Genomic DNA, 20,914 nt, shown 5'->3' on the forward strand with positions numbered 1-20,914 from the left:
CCAAAGGAGAGGTATCAGAAGACTGGCTTCTTCCGCCCAGCGTGCCAATGGCTTTACTCTAGTCTCAGCCAGTTAAATTGATGCTCCGAAAATATGTTGTCTTGGTGAGTTGTATCTTAGGGACACAGGCAGCAAAGGTCAGTCTTACCAGCAGATCTATCCATAGTTCCTCGATTTCTTGGCCAATTAGGGACAACCACAGCCATTGTATATGCGCAGACAAACTCTACCTAAAGGAATTCCAGTGAACTAAAGCACAAATGAGACAGGAATTGCTGCTGCACGATAAAGGGAGTGAATTCGCAGCAATGGGGAACAGTCTGACTTAAGATCCCATTTTTTTCCTTCCTGGGGAAGCCACAGGCTGTAAAACATAGGAAGACAAAGTAGGTTAGTATGCAGAATCTTTTCTCAAGCTGGGTTTGATTTCATTGGGCTGCAGCCTGGATACAATGCCTCCAAGAGTAACAGTCCAACCCCACGTTCCTCCACTGCCATTGTTGTGAGGTATGGTCTGAAGAGCACAAAATGATTTTTGCCTTCAGGGTATATTCCTGACCACCCCCAGCCTTTTGGGGATGGGGGTGTGGTGGGAAAAAGATGGCAGGAGTAGGGATTTAAAAACTCTAGCTGTAAGCCAGAAGGGAAAGGATATTTCATGCTGTCTTTTGGGAACTCCAAAAGTGAGGGTAGCTTAGTTGTGTGGATTTCTGCAAATGCTGTACGGGGGCCACAGAGCACAGCTGAGTTGATTGGGCTAGTCAGCTGCATTTGCGAGACACCGCATTGTCTCTAGACACCACATTGTCTCTAGGCTCTCCCGAGACTGAACACTTGTGTCCAGGAGGAGACAACATAGGCGGCTTTTGCTACAAAGTAGCAGGACAAAGGCATCCCAAGATAGCCCCGGGGATAGCCCTGGGGGCTAGGCAGTACATCCTCAGGATAGAAGATGTGTTACCAGGGCAGCTCAGCCTTACTGGAATCATCTGCACCCTTTTCCACATCACCGTGTTGAAACCACTGGAGTGGCACTGTTTTATCCTGAATTCTTCTCCTGCTCCAGCCTTCCCATCCTAGCCTAGGGAAACCTAAAGTCTACTATCTGCAGAGGCACCATCTCTGGCATGTTAACACCTTTCTGATAACTATTGTCTTGGTTATTTGTTTGGTGACTCAGATGGTCTTGCTCCCTGGAGAGTTGTCCCTTTCAAAGAGGCTACAGGCAATGTTTGGAAGGAGTTTTGGTTGTTATAGCTGGTGGAAGAGGTGCTACTGGCATCCACTTGTCGAGCCTAGGGATGCTGACAAACACTAATGCACAGGACAGATCCAACACAGAGAACTATCCAGTATAAAACATTTTCAGTGCCAGACCTGGTCCCATAGTCTTGGGGGTAAAACTAAGTAAATTCAATCAAGACACATTTTTCAGTCTGCAAACTCCCTGAACTTAAACAATGCCTTTGAGGTGCTATTAGAGGTGAAGAAGAAGGAGAAGAATCTCAGGCATGGATGGAAACAATGGGACTGTGCAGCCAGCTAGTCTTCATGGGAATGCGCCATGTGCTGCTTCTACGACACTGAATACGGTGTCTTAAGTCAACAAGATCCCAGCATATGGTGGGGGAGAGTGGGGTGAAACAAGGCTGCAGCCAGCAGCAGGAGTGACAGAAAGCAGCAGATGGCCAGAAAGGAAGTGGGATTCAGCAGCAAAAGAAAACCCTGGTTACTAATAAGAAGAAAACCGTCTGGAAAGAAGGCGGCCACTGTGACATTAAGACATGAAAATTTAAGGTCACCAACAGTGTCACAAAGGACACAGTCACTAGGTGATTATCTATGTAAAACCAAATTCATCTATTTAAATTATCACTTGCAGAATAATTAAGACAAATACTGGGGGGGAGGGGGCTCAGTCAGCATGTTCAAACATGAGAACTTCAGTTTGGGAAACCAGCACCCACTGAAAAAAGCCAGGCATAGTGGCATCCACCTGCAATCCCGACACATGGGAGGCAATGACATAAGGATGTCTGGGGTTGGCTGACTCCATTGATCTTGTCAAATGGTTGAGCTACAGTACAGTGAGAAACCCTGTCTACATGAGGTGTGCAATGGAGGAACCTGTGGCCTCCACATGCCTGTGTACACACACTCATACACGCACATGTATATTTACATTTGAACGCAATCATATTTTACATATGCCATACACATGCAAAAACGTAAATATTGGTTTGTGTATCCCAAGTCCTAAGACATTCATTTGGTCTAGATGTTTCATGGTGGAGAATCGATCTTTAAGAAGTAACTAAAGAGCTAGGTGAGATTTGACTACACAAATGTTTACTACAGTTTACATCAATGAAAATGTGGAGGCAACCCAAATTTTCTATAAGCAAAGGCTTGGGTCAGCACACCATGGCATGAGTCCAGCATGGAATTTTCAGTAGCTTTTCTGCTTCCCAGACTAGAGGGCTATTTGCCAGGAAGGAGACAGGCCATGCTGCATCAGGTGATAAGTGGCTGGCAGTAAGCAGGCTTTCCCTACACTTCTCCCCATCACAGAGGGGCCAAGGCAGGTAGGGGAGAGGTGGCCGGAGTGCCTGTCAGAAGGGGCTGCATTCTTTGCAGAGAGTGTATGAGCAATGAAATGAATAAAAGATCTACTATGACTACCATGTGTAGGTACTGCTACACAGTTTGAACAAAGATACTTTTCTCAGAGAGATCTTTCACTGGACCGACTTAATATTCCATTGTAACCCTTTTTGTTCATTAAGGCCATGCTGAAGGGTACTTTACAGAGGATCTAGGAGCTTCTAGGGAAGCACTCTACTTTGCAGAACCCCAGGCAGCTATGGTGCTGCTGTGAAGCACAGGCCACCTGGAGATCGGTGATGTGTGTAAAGGAAAGGAAATGCTTGTTTTCTTTGTCTGTTTCTGCTTATGGACTGTGGATATGAAGAGCTCTTGGACCAGGAAGAGGGGCCCAGTCTCCTAAAGATAAGAGCTCTGAAAGGTATAAAGCATCTGCTCCTGACAATTGTAGGGTGGTGGTCTACAGCAGTGGAACAGATTTACCAGAGAATCTATGTGTCTGCACCCAACCAAACAACAGAGTAGCATTGTACTCTGAAGGGTCAAACAAAGCTATGGATGTATGTAGAAAGAAAAAGATCCACAATGATGGATGTATGAACATTAAACTTGTTCCCACAGACAAGGGTGCTATGTATGCATGTGTATTTCTTCTTGTAGTATTCTATTTTGCCTACATACTATTTACACATGATTGGCTATATATGAAGTCTTCTTTTAGTGTTTTGGGGGTATCCGTTCCAGGGCTTTCAGCAGCTATCAAAATTCATGCTCAAATTCCAATGCAAAAATAGTACCATGTTTGCATACAACCTGTGCCCAACTGTCTGCTTTAAATCATCTCTAGAGGTACACAACATTGTATAACTTATGTGTACAGAGATGCTATGCTATATTATTTTGAGAATAACTACAAGAGTCTGAAGATGTTTGGAACAGACTTTTTTTTTTCCTGAGTATTTTATCTATAGTTGGTTGCATCTGTGGATACAGAATCCAGAGGTGGAAGCCACTTGGATTTCTTTTCATAATTAACATTTGCTTTGTCTGCTGGGAAACACTGCCAAATGAATTTAAGCCTCCAATGTAACATTTTGAATGAGTAATAAAATTTACATTTGTGCCTGCAGATATTTCGCATTATTTAGTATCAGAGTCTCATTTTCAGGCCACTATCATACACATGACTTGATGGGCTTCCAAAAGACTGGAGCCCTGTGCTACAATCTGAAAGACTGAAGAAAACTGTGGAAGGTTATGGGGAACATGGTAGCATTTAAGAATGCTATAATAATCCCTTGAGGTCAAAGTATTCCTTTATTCGAGCATGATCTAAAACAGCATTTGCAAGGATCCTTTGACACACATGTACACTACATGCATGCAAAATCTAAGTTGTGTATGCATATATGTATGTATTTATGTGTGTACCTGAGTGGGTGTGCTCATATGTGTGGGCTTGCACATTTGGGTTGGATGTATGTGCAAGTATGTAGACCAGAGGATAACATCAGGTGTTGTTCTTAAGGCACAAAAAAATCTTCTAATTTTTTTAGACAGTGCTGTTCTAACCAGGAAGAACATATAAGTAATCTAGGGGCCCTATATCCCCATCCCTAGTGCTGGGATGGGAAGGACACACTGCCATGTTCAGCTTCTTATTTTACACAGATTTCAGAGAGAGAATTCAGTACTTTATTAACTGAGTCATCTTCCCAGTCCACATATTCTAAGCTCTTAAATAATGTTAGTGTAGAATGTGTATTAGATTAGGTTTCTTGATAATTCTAGATGCTGATTGTCAATGTGATATGATGCAAAGAAGATGAAAATCCAAGAAAGAGCAGATTGTGGGGTTTACCATCTCACAGCTACTTTGATACAAAAATCTCTTCAGGAAAGAAAAAAAAGTGAGACTGGACACATCCTGGCTGTGAACACCCACTTTAAACAAGACCTAGAGGTACCAGAGGCCACACCTCAATGGCCATACAGCACAGCTGGTGCCAGATGTTGGCCTGAAAGTCACACATAGAAAAAAGATCCATACAGACCTGCTATCCATCCTCTGTAGGACCCACTCATGTGTCCAACTCCAGAGACTATGAGAGAAGTCTAACGAAATGAAGAGATGGAGCAGATTAGGGACCAGCAGGCAGTTTTTACATGGGGTTGCTCTGGAAGAGTGGAACTGAGGTTTCATTTGGTTGTGAGGAATCATTCTTGCAGTGATGTAGTGAAGCAATGCCAAGAAGAGTTTCACAGATGAATCTTTTCACTAATCTAAGCATTTAGCATCGACAACCGAGGAAGGAGCTTTGCAAGAAGCAGAGCTTACATCATCTCTTACAGTGATAATGATGCACCAGATCATGCGACGAAGATGATCGCAGCAGAAAAATCTATCCTGTTTGAAACACTGGGTCAGAATCATGTTTGGAACCCGGTCAATCTCCTGTCACTCATCTGAACACATACTGGACTTTTCATCTCTTTGAGAGGAGGGCTTCCTGGCGACTCACGGGACAGGGGAGCTAAGCTCTCGAGGACTCTGTTGTTTCTGCTTGCTTTTATCTCAGCAGTTTTTCCCAGGGTCAGGCTCATGCTGAGTGAGGCCCAGGTCTGCCTGGCCTGCAGCCAAGAGTAGGACAGTGTGGTGTGACCCTTCAGCTACGACGGAGCAGAACCCATCAGTGCACCGGTATCAGATCCTTGGTCATGTGCCAAGTTGAAAAACAAACCCCAAAGGGCTTCTTTGTACAATAGGTGCAAAAGAGGAAATACATTAATTTTGTCTTCTACTTTTTCAGGTTTCTCCATTGCCCTGAGAGGCTGGATTGTCATTACAAACTGTACTTTGGGCCAGAGAGAATCCTGACGAGTTGTCATTTTGGGAAGTTTTTTTCCAGAAAGGGACACCAGGGACTTTGGGCTTTTTGGTTCAGCAACAGACACTGAGCAGAGTTAGCTGCCAAGAGCTTTTATAAAAGGAGAGGGCAAAGCACACACTTTTCACATAGGTCTGTACTCAGGGTGATAGTTCAGGTATGTTTCCATAGCAATCACTTAACTAAATGAAAGCAAGAATGTGACATAACCTTCATGGTATACATTTTCCCGAACTAGCCCTATCAAGGAACTCAAGGAAACATTTCTGAGATTTCTATCTTATAACTAAACCTGACCTGCAGAATGGTATAGGTTCTTCTAAGGTTCAAAACACATTTTTTTTTTGAGACAGTATATCACTATGTAGCCTTGACTGGCCTAGAACTTGCTGTGTAGACCAGGCTGGCCTCAAACACAGAGATCCACTTCCCTTGCCTCCCAAGTGCTGTGATTAAAAGAATGCACTCCCAGGACCTTTTGGAATTATAAATATATGGCAGTGTTGGGAATCAGACCTGGGTCCTTATGCCTGCTGGGCAATTTTCTATAGGTGAACAATATCCCAACATCTTGTTTCGTTTAGAGACAGGGTCTTGCGAAGGGGCTAGGCTGTGTTTGAACTCATGGCAATCCTCCTGCCACAGGTTCCTGATTGTTGGGATTACAGGTGTGTACCACAGACACCCAACTTGAACACTACTTAGAAATGACATTGCTGAGTATGATCAGAGCCAGGTGATCTTGGACCCCATTGTATTTTTCTAGACTATTTTGCATACACATACATTTCATTGTTCATATGACACACATATCATGAAATTGAAGAAGGTTCATCTGAATCTTTGTCATCCATACATCTACATTTGTATACACAAATTCTTTCTACCACTTTTAAAGCTTGTATTATGTATTTTCTTCAAACCGCTAAATACTCCTTAAAAACCCAGGTTTGAGGGGTGGTGGTGTGGCTGGTGCTGAGCGCTTGTCCAGCATACAGAGCAGCTAAGAGCATATGCAAGGTACAGCCAACTCCTGACTTTGGGGCGGTAGAGGTCCCAGGGTCAGACAATACTCTGATCATATTTAAAGCTATATATGTAGAACTCTCTGGATGCTTCTAGGCAAATTTGTTAATTTAGAGACAGGGTCTTACAATGAGGCTAGGCTGTATTTGAACTCATGACTATCCTCCTGCCTCAGGCTCCTGATTGTTGGGATTACAGGTGTGTACCCCAGGCACCCAGCTTGAGCACTACTTTTAAATGACATTGCTAAGTGCTCATTGGTGGTCTGCTGGTCTGGAGTCAGAGAAGACAACTATGCTTTGTCCTACAGAGACCTTGGGGTATCTGCATTGCTTAGCCTGCTGTGACCTGGTAAGGGTGATGAACTGGGGTCCTGGATCCTGCCTCTAATTCCTGTAGGTTCTTTCACTCCTGTTTCCAAATGGTGGCCTCATCCCCTATGTGCCAAGCACTACAGGGCATGGCCAGGGAAATCACTTCTCAGTCTAACCTGGAGAAGCTGGACCGGCCCCAGCATCACTCTTCCCCAGCAGGTAGCACCATAGACTATGGTGATATTTTATTTGTACTGAAATGTGATTTTAATTTTATGTTAATAAATAAAGTTGCCCTGGGGTCAGAGCTATTAGAGCCATAGCAAGAGCGTGGTGGTTAGAAGAGCTAGGTAGATTTCTGTGTGTTCAGGGATACAGCCAGTATTGGAGACATACGCCTTTAAGACCTGGAGGGCGGTACTTACAGGCAGTGACAAGGCAGTCATGTGGTTGGGTTTACAACCAATGAGAAGGCTGAACAGAAAGACTATTTAAACACGGACAAACAGGAAGTAGCTCTCTCTCGGGGAAGCTAGGGGCACTGCAGGAGGTAAGATTTTATCTCTGAGCTCTGACCTCTCGGCTTTCTCTTTTACATTGGCTCTGTGTTTCTTATTTTAATAAGATGATTGGTTACATCTACAATAGACCACAGTTCTCTCCCTGCAGAAAGCATGAAGTCCACAGAACCTTGCCTGTATCGCTCATTTATCTCAGATTCTGCCGTCACCCTGTTTGCAGTCTTTGGGTCTTCACCCCTGTTTTTTTCCACCAGTCTTTAACAGCAAATGGTTTTCACCCCTGACTATTCAAACACGATACTGAAATGGACAAAATACACCAAATGGTTTTCCAAACCAGCACAGTTGTCAGCTTGCACCCCCAATTAAGTTTGACATTGAATTTCTGGAACTTCCAAATAGTTTTTGTATATATTTAGCTCATGGTGAAAATCTAAAAAACAACAACAACAAAAAGCCCATAACAAACCAACCAACCAATCAAGCATAAAAACAAACCAAAAAAATTTATGATTTGCTTGCTATTTAAGTCTGAAGAGTCATTGTAGACAACATCATTCCACAGCATTTTAACTTTTGGAGGTTTCAGCAAAACATTCTTCAAGAAAATTCTTAGAAAAAATGAAGCATAAACAATTTTAAGTTGACTTTTGGCAAAAATCTATGACTAGTTTTATCACACTCAAGGTTGAAAAGTTGAAAATTATCATAGGATGTGGCTACAAGCACAGTGTGAACCCTGAAAAGTCTGTCTCCTCAGAGCTTCACCAGAAGGCTTACACCCTGAGAGAAGGGCTGTGATTGGGCGAGGCCCACAATGTTCCTTCTCTTCTGGTTACTCATTTCTCTGAGCGCAATCAACACTGATCCCCTCCGTCATCCAAGACTTCATAAGGGACATCTGGGCAGAGTTCGGACTGTTCCGTGTCAAGTCAGGATTTTATGAAGTGAGACACTAGAGTCAGACCAGAGGCTCGGGCGAGGGAGTAGCTGCTCAAACCTGGGGTGAAGCCAGACACGGGATTGGGTGCAACGTCAGTGAAAAGCTCCTCCTGTTAAGACTGACATTTTAGAGTTGTTTCCTGAATGGGCCTTCCAGAGTTACTTGGTCTGTCTAGGTGGTCCAGCCTTTGTGGCTTTCCCAGCACATTCCTATGGTGGTGGGAGATGCTTTCTCCTCTGTACCTTTATGCCATGGATGTTATTTCCAGGGGAAAGCAGTGTGGGCCCCGGCGTCACAGAACATGGCTACAGACAAGGGGAACCCACTGTATCTTTATAAGTTCCTGCTTTAGTTGGCGCAAAGGGAGAATGTGCAGAACTGTATTTTCTGGCTCTCTGATCTCCTAGAACAATACTGAAGGTTGACATGGCAGCTAGTATAATACCAGTGTTAAAATGGTCAGTGAACACAAATGAGATGCCCTTTGCAGCCCTGTGGTGGGAGGGCATTAAGAAGCTGCGTTAGTTACAGTTCAGTCCTTCATTCCATTCAAGAAGAAGATTAGAGATGCAAAGCTCTGACTTGTGTCAGAGGAAAAGGCAGAACGGGATCAGATCCCAGAGTGGGAAGGCTCTGCCCAAAGCAAGGAGCATGGCCCTTTCAGAGGCACGGGTAGGTAGGACATGCAGGTCCAGATGTTGTGAGAAGTATGTGGGAAGCACTCAGGAGCTGCACAGAGCTGATACTCACAGCTATGGACTTCTGATACTGAGCCCTTCCAGATAAACTTAGGAATGAGATTTAAAGGGCATTCTTGTTAATCTTTACTCTAAGGACAACACTTTCTTTAAACTCCACTTGAAGTAAAACTATTTCCCACATCACTTAGAATATTGCACTATTGTCTGAACAAATACATTGGCAAACAAATCTATCGTCTTGGATTAAAAATCTGGCTACAGAGATGGCTATGGGCCCCGTCTCACTTTGGCAGACACTTCTTCAGGTCGACAAAACTCTGGTCAATTGGAAGCATTATTAGTGTCCAGGAAAAGCTAGCCACGTGACCTCAGTGTCCAGAGAAGGATGCTGAATGTGAGATGGCTTTCACGTCTGCGGGAAGGTGGACACGCTGTGCAGAGTTGAGTGTTGGTGTCCATCAGACAGGTGCAGTGTCTGGAAACAGCCTCCTCCAGTGCAGGCTTCTCAGCTGCTTGCAGATGGGCCATTCCACCATGCCTCGTCCTAGAGGCACTGAGTGGGAGGGCTTTTAGATCCCAGGGACCCCAGGGACCCCAGGACCAGACGGAAGGCTGTTCTCACAGCAGACTGAGGACAGCTGCCCCCTGGCCTTCACTGTGCAGCAGGGAGTCTTTCTTAGCAGGGTCTACAGTGCAGAACATTCTATCCTTCTCTGGCTGCAGTGTTCTGAATTTACCAAAATTGATCCCCAAGACCCAAATTCTGACATCATCCAGTTGTAAAGCTCATGAACTCTCACCCCAACTTCCCTAGGTTAAACAAGACAATAACCAAGGCTTTTGGAACCTGTTGTCAAACATACACGGCATATCATGCCTCTTCTGTCCACTTCCCTTCTTACCTGATTTTTCCTGTCCTGGGCATTCCATCACCTTCATGGCATCTGCTTTTCCCCACCCCCAAAGAGGATTCAATGCATTTGTCACTCAACATACAAACATCAGTACCTACTTCTACCTACACTCTAGGAACTGGGTCATCAGAGTACGTTAATGGCTTTTTCTTTACTTTGGAAGTTTCTATCCAGCCTGAACTGGAAGACAGAAAAATCATGCGGACACACTAGCGACTTCACCATATACTGTAAATGCAGAGCCCCGTATCTATATATATCGATACAGCTTTAATATCTTAGTGAGGAAGGGGATCATGGCATGCAGCTGTGAGCCTGTAGCATCACCTGATCCTGGGATTTCTTTTTCTTCTTCTTCTTGCCCCAGCACCCAGAACTCTCCGCATCCTTGCCATTGGCCTCCCCACAGAGCAGTCCGTCCAGCTCGTCTGTGCCCATGTGCTGTCCCTGAGACGTTTCTGCTGCTAGCCGGTAGGAGAGGTTCCTCAAGATGCACACACAGTTTTCAACGGTCTGCAGCATCCCCAAAAGAAAAAAGGGAAATGGAGGGGTAAGTGTAAGTGACTCAGCAGATGCTTCCACCCTGGAAAGGCAGTCAGTCTCCATGGACACATTGGTCCTCAGATGCATTTACCTCCTGCTTTCAAGGGCTCTGCTAACAACTGCAACAGAAAGAATCTGGATAAGCTTGGAAGGTCCTAAGACCATTTCTCACTTGAGACAATTATCATCAATATTAGGTACTTCAACAAACACCAGTCACAGGTAATCAAAGTGCACTTGTGAGAACTGGGCAAATTCGCAACTACAAGATCACCATTTACAGGCAGCTCCTGCTTGGAGTTTAGGAATCCAAGTCACTAAGACCACAGGGAGTGGATTTAGTTCGGCTCTGGTTGGGGATGCTGTTGCACATCATTTATCAAGAAATATACAGTTTCCGTAATGCTGGAGACCACACCTGGGAGGCCCTGAGCATGGGACATACAACACTTTGTCTCGGCTTTGGTGTGAATATTAGCTCTGCCCAATGGCTGTGTGGCTTTGTGCGCAGTGACTAACCCTTTTGTGCCTCCGTTTCTCTATTAGTAAGCCAATCATGATAAAAGCACCAGCATCACAGGGCTGTGGAGAGGACGGGATGAATTTAGAGACTTGGTGCCATTGTTGCTGTCACCAGTTGTGGATATGACACAAAATAAGTTCTAGAAGCTTCCAGAAGTTGAGAGCGAAGCTCAAGAAGCTGCATCTGCAGGCTGGAGCCAACCTGAGGCTTGTCTCACGATAATGCTTTCGCAAACCCAGCATGCCCACCCCTGTAGAGGGCGAAACACACCCCAGGCTGCTATCGGGGAAACCAGAGAGTTGAGACAGAGATTATGTGACCCACGCATTTGTCCTTTGCCCCTCTGCAGAAAGTGCTTCCCTGAAAGAAAGCTGACTTTTAAAAATCTATTTTATTTACTGTGTATGTGTTTGTGTGTCTGTGTATTTGTGCCTATGTATCTGTGTCTGTGTGTTGTCTATGCACGCCACAGCACACATGGGGAGGTCAGAAGACAACTCTCTGGAGAAGTTTTTTTCCTTCCACTGAGTGTTCTGTGGATCAAAGTCATGTTGCCAGCCTTGTGGAGCAACCATGTCTATAGGCTGAGCCATATCATGGGGCCCCAAAATTGACCTTTTACATTTTCTCCTGAACTTAAGACAGGCCGCAGGGGTGGGGTGAGATAGAGAAATAAAATACACATCTTAAGAAAGGGAAAACAATAAGGGGAAGAAAACACCCCAATTTTATTTTGAAAACCCTTGCATCTTGGCGATCATGTTTCAGAGACCCACTGTGTGGCTCCTAAAAGCAGGGAACAGACTTTCATGCCGCAGAGGGAAGAGGGATGGGTGAAGCCAACTGTAGGTAGCTCACTGTTGAAAGCTATTCCCTCCGTCTGGGGTCAGTGCCAGGACAGACAGAGCCACCGGACTCCAATCCTGGCCTGCTGCCCCCATTGGCACGAAGCTGGTAAAGGGTAGCCTGTGCTCTTTACCTGATTAGGGGTGCTGTGACTGTCAGTTAAGAAAAGCAGTTCTCAGGATATACTCTGCGGCCCATGCCATCCTTGGGTATTTTTTCCAGCTTGCCAAGGTTTCATGGCTGCTAATCCCACAGGCTTTGAGCCAACTTGATTTTCTGTTTCGAGCATCCTTTCCGCATCAGGAAAAGGAAGCCGGCATGAAAGCAAGTAAGCACAGGACGACACATGAAAGACAGACACGTCTCTCCTTGAAAGGAAAATGTTATGGCACAAGTCAAGACAATTTTCAAATCATCTCAAACTGATTTCTCTTCCATCAAGGACTCAGGAGAGAAAGCTTCCTTCCTTCTCATCTCGTTGTTTCTCTCCCCTGGGGCTTCCATGTTCCTCCAGCAGGACTGGGGAGACTAAAGCTGTAGTTTCGAGGAGTGCTTTATAATCACCCCGCAGTTAGGGAGATGGTGTGGGGAGAAGCTGGAGAGAGAGAAAGAAGGAGCTGGGAGGTGTGGCGATATTGTGTTCCCCAATATATTGTGCACCCCAATAAACTTATCTGGGGTCAGAGAACAGAACAGCCATTGCATATACACAGAGGCCAGAAAATGGTGGCACACACACACACACACACACACACACACACACACACACACACACACACCCCTTTAATCCTAGCATTCTGAAGGCAGCGATCCATCTGGATCTCTGTGAGTTCAAAGCTACACTGGAAACAGACAGGCATGGTGACACACGCCTTTAATCCCAAGGAGTAATGGCAGGAAGCAGAAAGGCATATAAGGTATGAGGACCAGGAACTAGAGACTTTTAATTGTTTAGGCTTTTAGCAGCAGTTCAGCTGAGGTTGACTCCAGATGAGGACTGAAAGGCTTCCAGTCTGAGGAAACAGGATCAGCTGAGGAACTGGCGAGGTGAGGTTAGCTGTGGATGGTTCAGTTTCTCTGATCTTTCAGCGTTCACCCCAATACCTGGCTCCGGGTTTGTTTTTATTAATAAGACCTTTTAAAATCTGTGTTACAGGGAGGGTAGGAAGGAGGGACCCGGAGAAGAAAACTGCACCTCTTATGAAGCTTCCTGGAGTTGGGTAGTCTGGTTGGGTTAGGTAGGTTCCCAGTTCAAGAGCATTCCTCTAAAGAGAGCGTGGAAAAGAAGAGAAGGAAGAGCAGGGACACCGGCAGAAGACACGCGGCGTCTGGTGGCTAGGTTTGTGACATCCATTACTGTCAACAGCACTTTTTAGTGTTCTTCTTGGTCACCAGGGTCATTTTGACTCCTTATTTTCTATTAGAACAGGCTAATTTGGGAGTCATCTGTGGACGGCTCCACCATATGTTAGCCATTCAATAAACGGTCCCAATTATAGGAGCAGAGCCACGAGCTTGCATGGAATCCAGGCTCTTATTCATTAACTTCTTTGGCCTTAAAGACAATGTGCACTCATGTTTCCCCTCTAACTTGTCATTGTGAAAGCTCAGAAGCAGCCAAACTGAGGGCTGAGTGGAAAATTATGGTGCAATAATAATACGTTAAAAGTCAACAGTACGATCCAGCCAGCAAAGCCTGGTGGAGTAATTTATCACACTGGATGGAGCCCTTCAATAGTCAGGGCATGCGGTTAAGACAGTCCTTCCTGTCACACGTCAAGAACACTTGTGTACAGTGCTCTAGTGAGCAGGGGATGGAGAGGGCATTGGACGCTGGCCCTGTTCTGATGCCCAGCTCAACACATGCCCTACTTATCAGGGATACTCAAGTCTTCTCACTCCAGTCTAGAGAAACCCTCCACTTCAACTTCATCTTTTAGAAAAATACATGGATATTAAAACAGATCATCTCGTTGGTCTCCCAAATGGATTAGGAGTCTGCTCCTCCAAACAGTCAGACAATGATGCTTATGCCACAGAACATGGTGGTGCCCAAGCCCTGTGCCTGAAAACTGCCTACAACCTCCAGAGATGGGAGCAGGGGAGCTTGGCAGAGACATGAGGCAGTGGCTTCATTTGATTCATCTGCAAGGTCCAGACAGTGGGAAAGCTGTCTTGGATCCAGCAGACTCACAGACTTAGCATCTCCATGTATCCTCTGCCTTTGGATACTGTGAATGCTCAGTTAAAATGCTCAGCATTGCTGTGGCAGTGAACTATCTACAGGAGCTCTTCCATAACTCGTGTGTCTATTACACTAACAGGCTCCTGTAAATACTCAAGATTTCTTGACTGGTCACCAGTTTAGGGATTTAATTTTCTTGTCAACCGTATTAATAGGTCTACAATGGTTATCAAGGGACTTCACAGAAGAGGGAGGCTTAAGTCTTTATTATATAACACCCCATGCTTGAAGTTAGTGCTGTAGCACTGGCTTTAGGCCTGGTGGGTATCAGTGATGGGAGGACAGTGGTGTTTACCACTGGGTGGAGCCAGTGTCCTGCAAGACACCTCAAACCCAACTCTTCAGGGTGACAGGCTCAGATATCGGTAACACTGTCTCATGTATAGTCAAAGTTAGGAAGGGTTACGTTAATTCACCCATAAAGCCAATTAATGGCTAAGCATCCTGAACTATTATTTAAGATTTATATTTATTTTATGTGCATGATTGTTTCATTCCACGTAAGTACGTGTGCTGCGCACGTGTAGGGCCTGATGCTGACAAAAGCCAGAAGAGGCCATTGGACCCCTGGGACTGGAGCTACAGACTGTTATTAGCTGCAGAGTGGGATCTGGAAACTGAGCTCAGGTCCTCTGCAAGAGTGGAGAGTGCTCTTGACCGCTGAGCCGCTGCTCCAGCCCCCAAGGGATTGTTCTTTGTTGCTGTCTTTTATTTTTGGACACAAGGTTTCCTTAGCCCAGGCTCACACTGAATTCACTGTAGCTGAGGATGAGCATGAACTTCTGACCTTCCAGCCTTCACTTCCCAAGTGCTGGCATTCAGGTGGGTGCTGCCTCACGCAGCTTATGTGGTGCCGGGGCTTGAACACAGGGCCTCCTGTGGGCACTGTAGGCGAATGCCAACCGAACCGAACCCCTTATTTGTTCTCCATCTGACTTTACAACTACACTGCCTTAGGCACACCTCCTAGGTTGTCCATTTCAAACCTCCATCTACTCAGGCTGGGCTTTAATCCACAATCTCATTGGATTTCATGATTCCCTTTTAAATGGACAAATACTTGAGGCCAGGGCTGGGTATTCATAGCTGGAGGGTGGTAATGGGGTCCTAGCAGGTGTCTTTACCAGTTGTTCCAAAAGCAACTGACGAAGAGTTAGTACCGGGAACCATGGGGTCAAAGCGGTGGCAGCTAGACTCCTCACAGGGCATGCTCTATGTCTGGAGACACTGTTGTTTGGTCCTATGGATGAGAATTCCCCAATATGAGAATATGGCTGCAGGGACAGACTGACTGAAACTTCAGGGACTGTGGAGCGTTTGGAAGGTTACAGACCCAGAGTCTAATCACAACTTCGTATGGGTAATCTTTAGCTTACTCCATAATCCCGCTTTACCTTCTTGGCCTCTCCTACAATCAGACCTAACATCCTGTTCTTAGCCAGGCCTCCTTTTGGAATGTATTCGCAGAACTCTAGTTTTCTACCAATGAAAGGGCTGAGTGCTGTCCAACAAGGCTGAAGGCCGGAAACAACAGTTCTTTCCATTTTATTATAACCCACTTCTCTCATGTCCCCACCAATGCATTTTAAAAGCCCCGATTTACAATTTCCTGTGTTCTATTTCTACTTTAGAAACGCCCTAATCTATGGCCACTAGAATCTGGCTCCATGATAAACTCTGTCTTATGCCCTTGAGTTGAGAACTGCGTTTTCGGGTCAACTGTGCCATGGTGGTGATGGGCATGGGGAAAGCTGCTGGCATCCAGTGGGTAGACAGAGGCCGGAGAGGGTGCACAACCAGCCCAGTGCACAGACTCTCACAACAAAGGCTTGTTCTGTTCCAAATGCCTGTAACAGTAGCTGTGGAGAAGTCCTCATTAAAGAATGACGTTTGTCACATGCCTTATTTTTAAAAGTAAATGTTGACATATAGCTACATATCAGGATACTACAAGATCACAACTTTCTAACTGTTGTGAATGATGAATTTAATAGAGACAAAACAAAGTATCTCCAATACTGGAAAAGCCCACCTAATAACTAATTCTCCTTTGAGTTTGTGAACTAACACCGTGCAGTGACATTGAGACATAGCATGCTGGAAGCTTTAATTGAATGTTTTTTGAAAAATTAAAAAAGGTTTTGCAAGTACTTAAAAAAACAGCCCTTAGTATAATTAAATAATTAGTTATCAAAATTTAATTTATAAGAATTTATAATTATTCAAATTTCAACATCTTCATCTTCAAAATTGGATAATTATTTTTTTTAAAAGTGCAGGCTGGAGGCTCAGATGTGTGAAAGTTTAGCCCATGGTTTGATTTACTAACAACAATCTAGATGTCACTTTAACTTCCTGAATTCTCAAAAACAGCAATTTTCAAATGCTGGTTCTAAGCTAGAGTGAGCATCCCTTTAGATGTTAGATCATTGTTGTAGTTATATCAGGAGAGGGCTCAGAACATAAGTTATGAAATACTGTAATAGCTTCGCACGGCTGCCAGCCCTTGCTTCATCTCTGGAGTACCTTTAATCATTAAGAATCTGGATCTATGCAAACAGCACCAACCTTGCTATCGATCTCACTGCTCCCCAGCGCAGACTGAATCACATACAGCAAGGCATCCGTGAGCCCGTCACACTCCCGCATCCTCCGGCGGGCCTCCTCTCCAGCTGAACTTACATTCCTGAAAAGCAAAGGGACATGTCAGTGACCTTCACTGTGGCCACCAAGAGACAACCCTTTCAGAAGGAAGTTCTTTTCCTTTTTACAGTGTTTAATGAGACTGTAGCTTTAGCAAATAGACATGGCTTCAACAGACACATCTTGGAGCTGATTCATAAGCATCTACTGCAACTTGTTAAAGAGAGAATGCAACATAATATGTTGGAGTCCTGGGACTCTTGAGAACTAGAGACTTCTAGAAACTTGGGAGGTTCACCTTATTTACAATTGAAGAGGGAATCAGAAGTTTTTGAACATTCTTTAAGAAATCTCAAGTATTTTCACAGCAAGACCTGTGGAAGGTATATGCCTTAAACATATACCTTCCACAGCCCTGTCAGAAGCATACTGGTAGGAATTCATTCTAGGGACAAACTTTTTTGTGTCGTTGGGATGTCTCTGACACAGCCCATAGGAAGGAGGTACACCACACTCTTTCCCGTGTTGCATATCCTGAGCTAAAGGCAACAGAAGGATCCTATTGTAATACTTCACATGGTTAAGCAGACAGACACTCTTGTAGCTCTACAAAAGACATGTGATGTCTGAGTAGATGAAGAATCCCTAGCATGATATTAGAATCTTTGGGAGTGCTGTTTATTTATTCTGTTACCTAAAAATGTTCTTCTATTTATATTTATGATTTAGATGTTTATTTATTTATTTATTTGCAATGGCCATGGACAATACAGAAAGAAGAGGAACACTGGAAGAGGTGAATCGGTAGATGGCACAACAAGATTGGAAGCATTTGAGAGCACAAGGGAAATGGGGGGAAGAGAATGAGATATTGCAATGGTCCTCAAATTTGGGAATCCTGATGATGACCTTGAAGGCAGCTAGAATGGAGTTACACTCTACTCTGGAGTCTGATTCTAAAAGCTTGGGTGGAGGTAGATAACATTCGCCTCCTGGATAATACAGAACATGGTATCTGAACTCGAACTCCATAGATGGATTTATTGCAGGAGCAGTGCTCTTTGCTGATTGTTGGGAGCCACAGAGGCTGACTACAAGAATCTGTGCATTGGGGCAGGGTCTGGAGTAAAGGCAGAAAGGGTGACTTCATCCCATCACCTTGGCTGACAAGGTGCTTTCTCATTTCACTCCCAGTTTTCTTTGCTGGCGCTGAACTGTTAGAAGATGAAGGAGCGGACACTTCCTGCACCCAGGCCCCTCGCCTCCCCTGGAGGTTCTGAGAGTCACTGAAGGGGATGCAATGGAATGTAAGTCAATGGAAGAAGGAAACTTGAGCTCTACAGGGCTGACTGAGAATCTGGGTAATTGGTTTTGTTAGGATTTTCTTTTAATGAAAAGAAAACAGGCGTAATTCTGTTAAAGGCTACTGATCCTAACTATTTACTTTGATATCTAAATGTTTTATAGGATGGGTTAAAATAGGATCCATCAGTACATTAATATAACACTATGAAAGGTTATTCAATTTAAATAGGATTTTTTATTGATCTTAAAATATAAATAGAAGATTTTAGGTGCTTAGATGAGATGACTAGGTAAATATTAAAAACATTTTAATGTGAGTTCTTGTAAATTCTAACCTTTGTTTCTGAGATTGTATCTGGTGGGGATGAAGTAGGAGGAGGAGGTAACTTGCTGTTAGAAAGAACTTGTGAGAGGCATGGTAATATTGTTCCAATCTAGAAGGGCAATTATAACCGAATGTTATAGAGCATGCCACCTAGGAATGATTTCCACCAGGTTGAACTTTGAAGACATTCAGGAAGCTTGTCAAAAATTTCAGTTATTCTTTCTTGGCAAGAAGAATGTTGGGTAGCAATGTGTGTGTGAGTTTTGTTTGGTGGGGAAGTTTTCCCAAATAATTAGGGAACCCAGACAGACTCCTTAGAGATGATTTATATATACCCTAGCATCTGTCTCCTCCCTTCACTGATAACCTCAGCCCTTTTTCTGTTTAAGCTCATCATGGTAGTAAACTGCCTCCTTTCACAAGACATGACAAGTAGCCTCATTTCACTGGGATTTAACAAATGTACAGAACCAGCCCAAGAACAGCAGGAATGAAAAACTTCACCAACATTATATGTTGCCAATTCCAAAATTTTTCTTTATCCTAGTTTTTATTTGATTTTTGAGTTCAGCCTCTTCCAAAAAGATATTAATTTGTCCCTATTTTGAAATGTGCAAGGTACTGAGAAATAAGGAAGACTAGTCAGGCTTGGTGGCACATGTCTTTAGTATTAGTGTCCAAGAGACAGAGGTCAGTAGAACTCTGTGAATTCAAAGGTAGCCTAGTCTACAAAGGTTGTTATAGGTAAGCCAGGGCTATAGAGCAAGACACTGTCTCTAAATAAATAAATACATAAATGGTAATAACACCTTAATAGAGAAGGGAAATGACTAAGACACACACGCATACATATGCTTTCACACACACACACACACACACACACACACACACACACACACACACATGTAGAGATACACAGACATTCTGACACACACACAAACTAACACAGACACACACATTGTTTGCATCTATGAGGAGGCTCATTATGTGCACCTTAGATGGATGTAAGAGCATGTATAGTATCTCTATTCTAGAGACGGTTTTCTAGATGCATTTGAATTTGGGTTTACACTTTGAATAAACTATTCTTGCATATGTAAACACCTATTTGGATGGCCTTTGTTTCTGCTGTGAGGTGAAGGAGAGTGTCTTAGTTATCATTCTCACCATATAAGGGAAGAAGATGCAGCCTGTCACTGCATTCAGGGTGGGGTTGGGGTGAGAGTGGGGTGGGTGTGCACAGTAGTGTTTAAGTCAGCAGGGCTTGTGGCAGAACATTTCACATGGTGGTCACAGCAGGAAGGAGAAAGTAGGAACTGGAAGCCATATCAGGCTCCATCCTCATATCTCCACCCCGTGACCCACCCTTGCTAGCCAAGCACAGGCTGGGCACCAAGTGTTCAGACCCCATGAGAGACATTTCACGTTCAGACCATCATGTGCCTCTTGCTCTTCCCTAAAAAACAAGCTTACTCTCCCACTGTGACACTCAGCATTTATTATTGTTGAAGACTTTTGATTATCATTAAAGTGGAGTCATGCCAGCTGACGGTTTAAATGTAGAGACACCACTAGGACACCATAAAGACATAAGTGTCACATTATCCCAGTTTGAATCTCTGTTCCTACCTCTTGACTATGAATGTTTTGCTAGTTATGAGCCACAACAAGTAAGTGGCTACTTTTCATCATAGACCTAGCTAAGCATTTGACAATGAGCCAATGCCTAACATAGGGAGTCCTTATACTCACTGTACTTAAAGCATTTTTCTGTCCATCATGGGGTAGGCAATTCCTAAAGCTGTCTAGAAATTGCACAACAGACAAAATTATATGAAAAAAACTACAACATGGAAAAATTCCTAAAAGTTTCTTTGTGAAATCCTTGAATACATGTGTACTATCTAGCCCCTAGAAATAATCTAAATAACCCCCTAGAAATAATCTATATAACCCTGGCTGAATTATCAGCATATTATTAAAGAGGTTCAGATTTCAGGGCATTCTTTTGATTATTTTGTCTATGAAAAATTGATATAATTTGTTTCTCTGTCTTCTGATTAAAAGACCAAGTTTTTATTTCTTTGCATCCAGACAGCTGCTTCGTTTTCCTCATCTTCAGGGTACTGGATATTTTCCTCTGATCCTCCATTACTCACTGTACCTGTTTAAATTAAATTCAACATACAGTGCTCTCCTAGGATCCACAGGGGACTTAGACCAGATGTGAATGGCAATATCATTTCACATAATATATGTGTCTGCTACAAAAAGTCGGCATGTGAGAGATCAAACTATAGAAAGCCAAGGGATGGGTTTAGGAATGTAATGTTGGAATTAGCCTCTTCCTCTGCACTCCATTAGCTCTTTGAACTGCCACTGCTGAGCACCCATTGATCTTATATGGGAATCCCTAAGAATGGGGCCTTATCTTACAGTGTTCCCTTCTGGAGGGCTGAAACGTGATCCTCGGTGCATACCTAGCACTGGGTGCCTGATATGCTTGTGGTAGGTGCTCAGTGCAAGTTGGCTACTTAAGTATGCTCATTTCTTCATTCAGAACGGAATTCAGG

At 44.0% G+C, this 20,914-nt stretch overlaps 1 protein-coding gene across 6 annotated transcripts in view; it reads right to left on the reverse strand.

Moving 5' to 3' along the window:
- Positions 1 to 20,914, reverse strand: part of Ctnnd2 (catenin delta 2) — an 881,165-nt gene that overhangs the window by 123,386 nt on the left and 736,865 nt on the right. For all 6 annotated transcript variants that reach the window (XM_076551692.1, XM_076551693.1, XM_076551694.1 and 3 more), the window contains 2 exons: positions 16,637 to 16,754; positions 10,239 to 10,424 (listed from right to left, as the gene is read on the reverse strand). In XM_076551692.1, coding sequence (XP_076407807.1) covers positions 10,239 to 10,424; positions 16,637 to 16,754 — 304 coding nt within the window. The remainder of the gene's footprint in view (positions 1 to 10,238; positions 10,425 to 16,636; positions 16,755 to 20,914) is intronic.

Source organism: Peromyscus maniculatus, chromosome 15, assembly GCF_049852395.1.
Source record: "Peromyscus maniculatus bairdii isolate BWxNUB_F1_BW_parent chromosome 15, HU_Pman_BW_mat_3.1, whole genome shotgun sequence".
In the NCBI taxonomy this organism is placed as follows: Eukaryota; Metazoa; Chordata; class Mammalia; order Rodentia; family Cricetidae; genus Peromyscus; species Peromyscus maniculatus.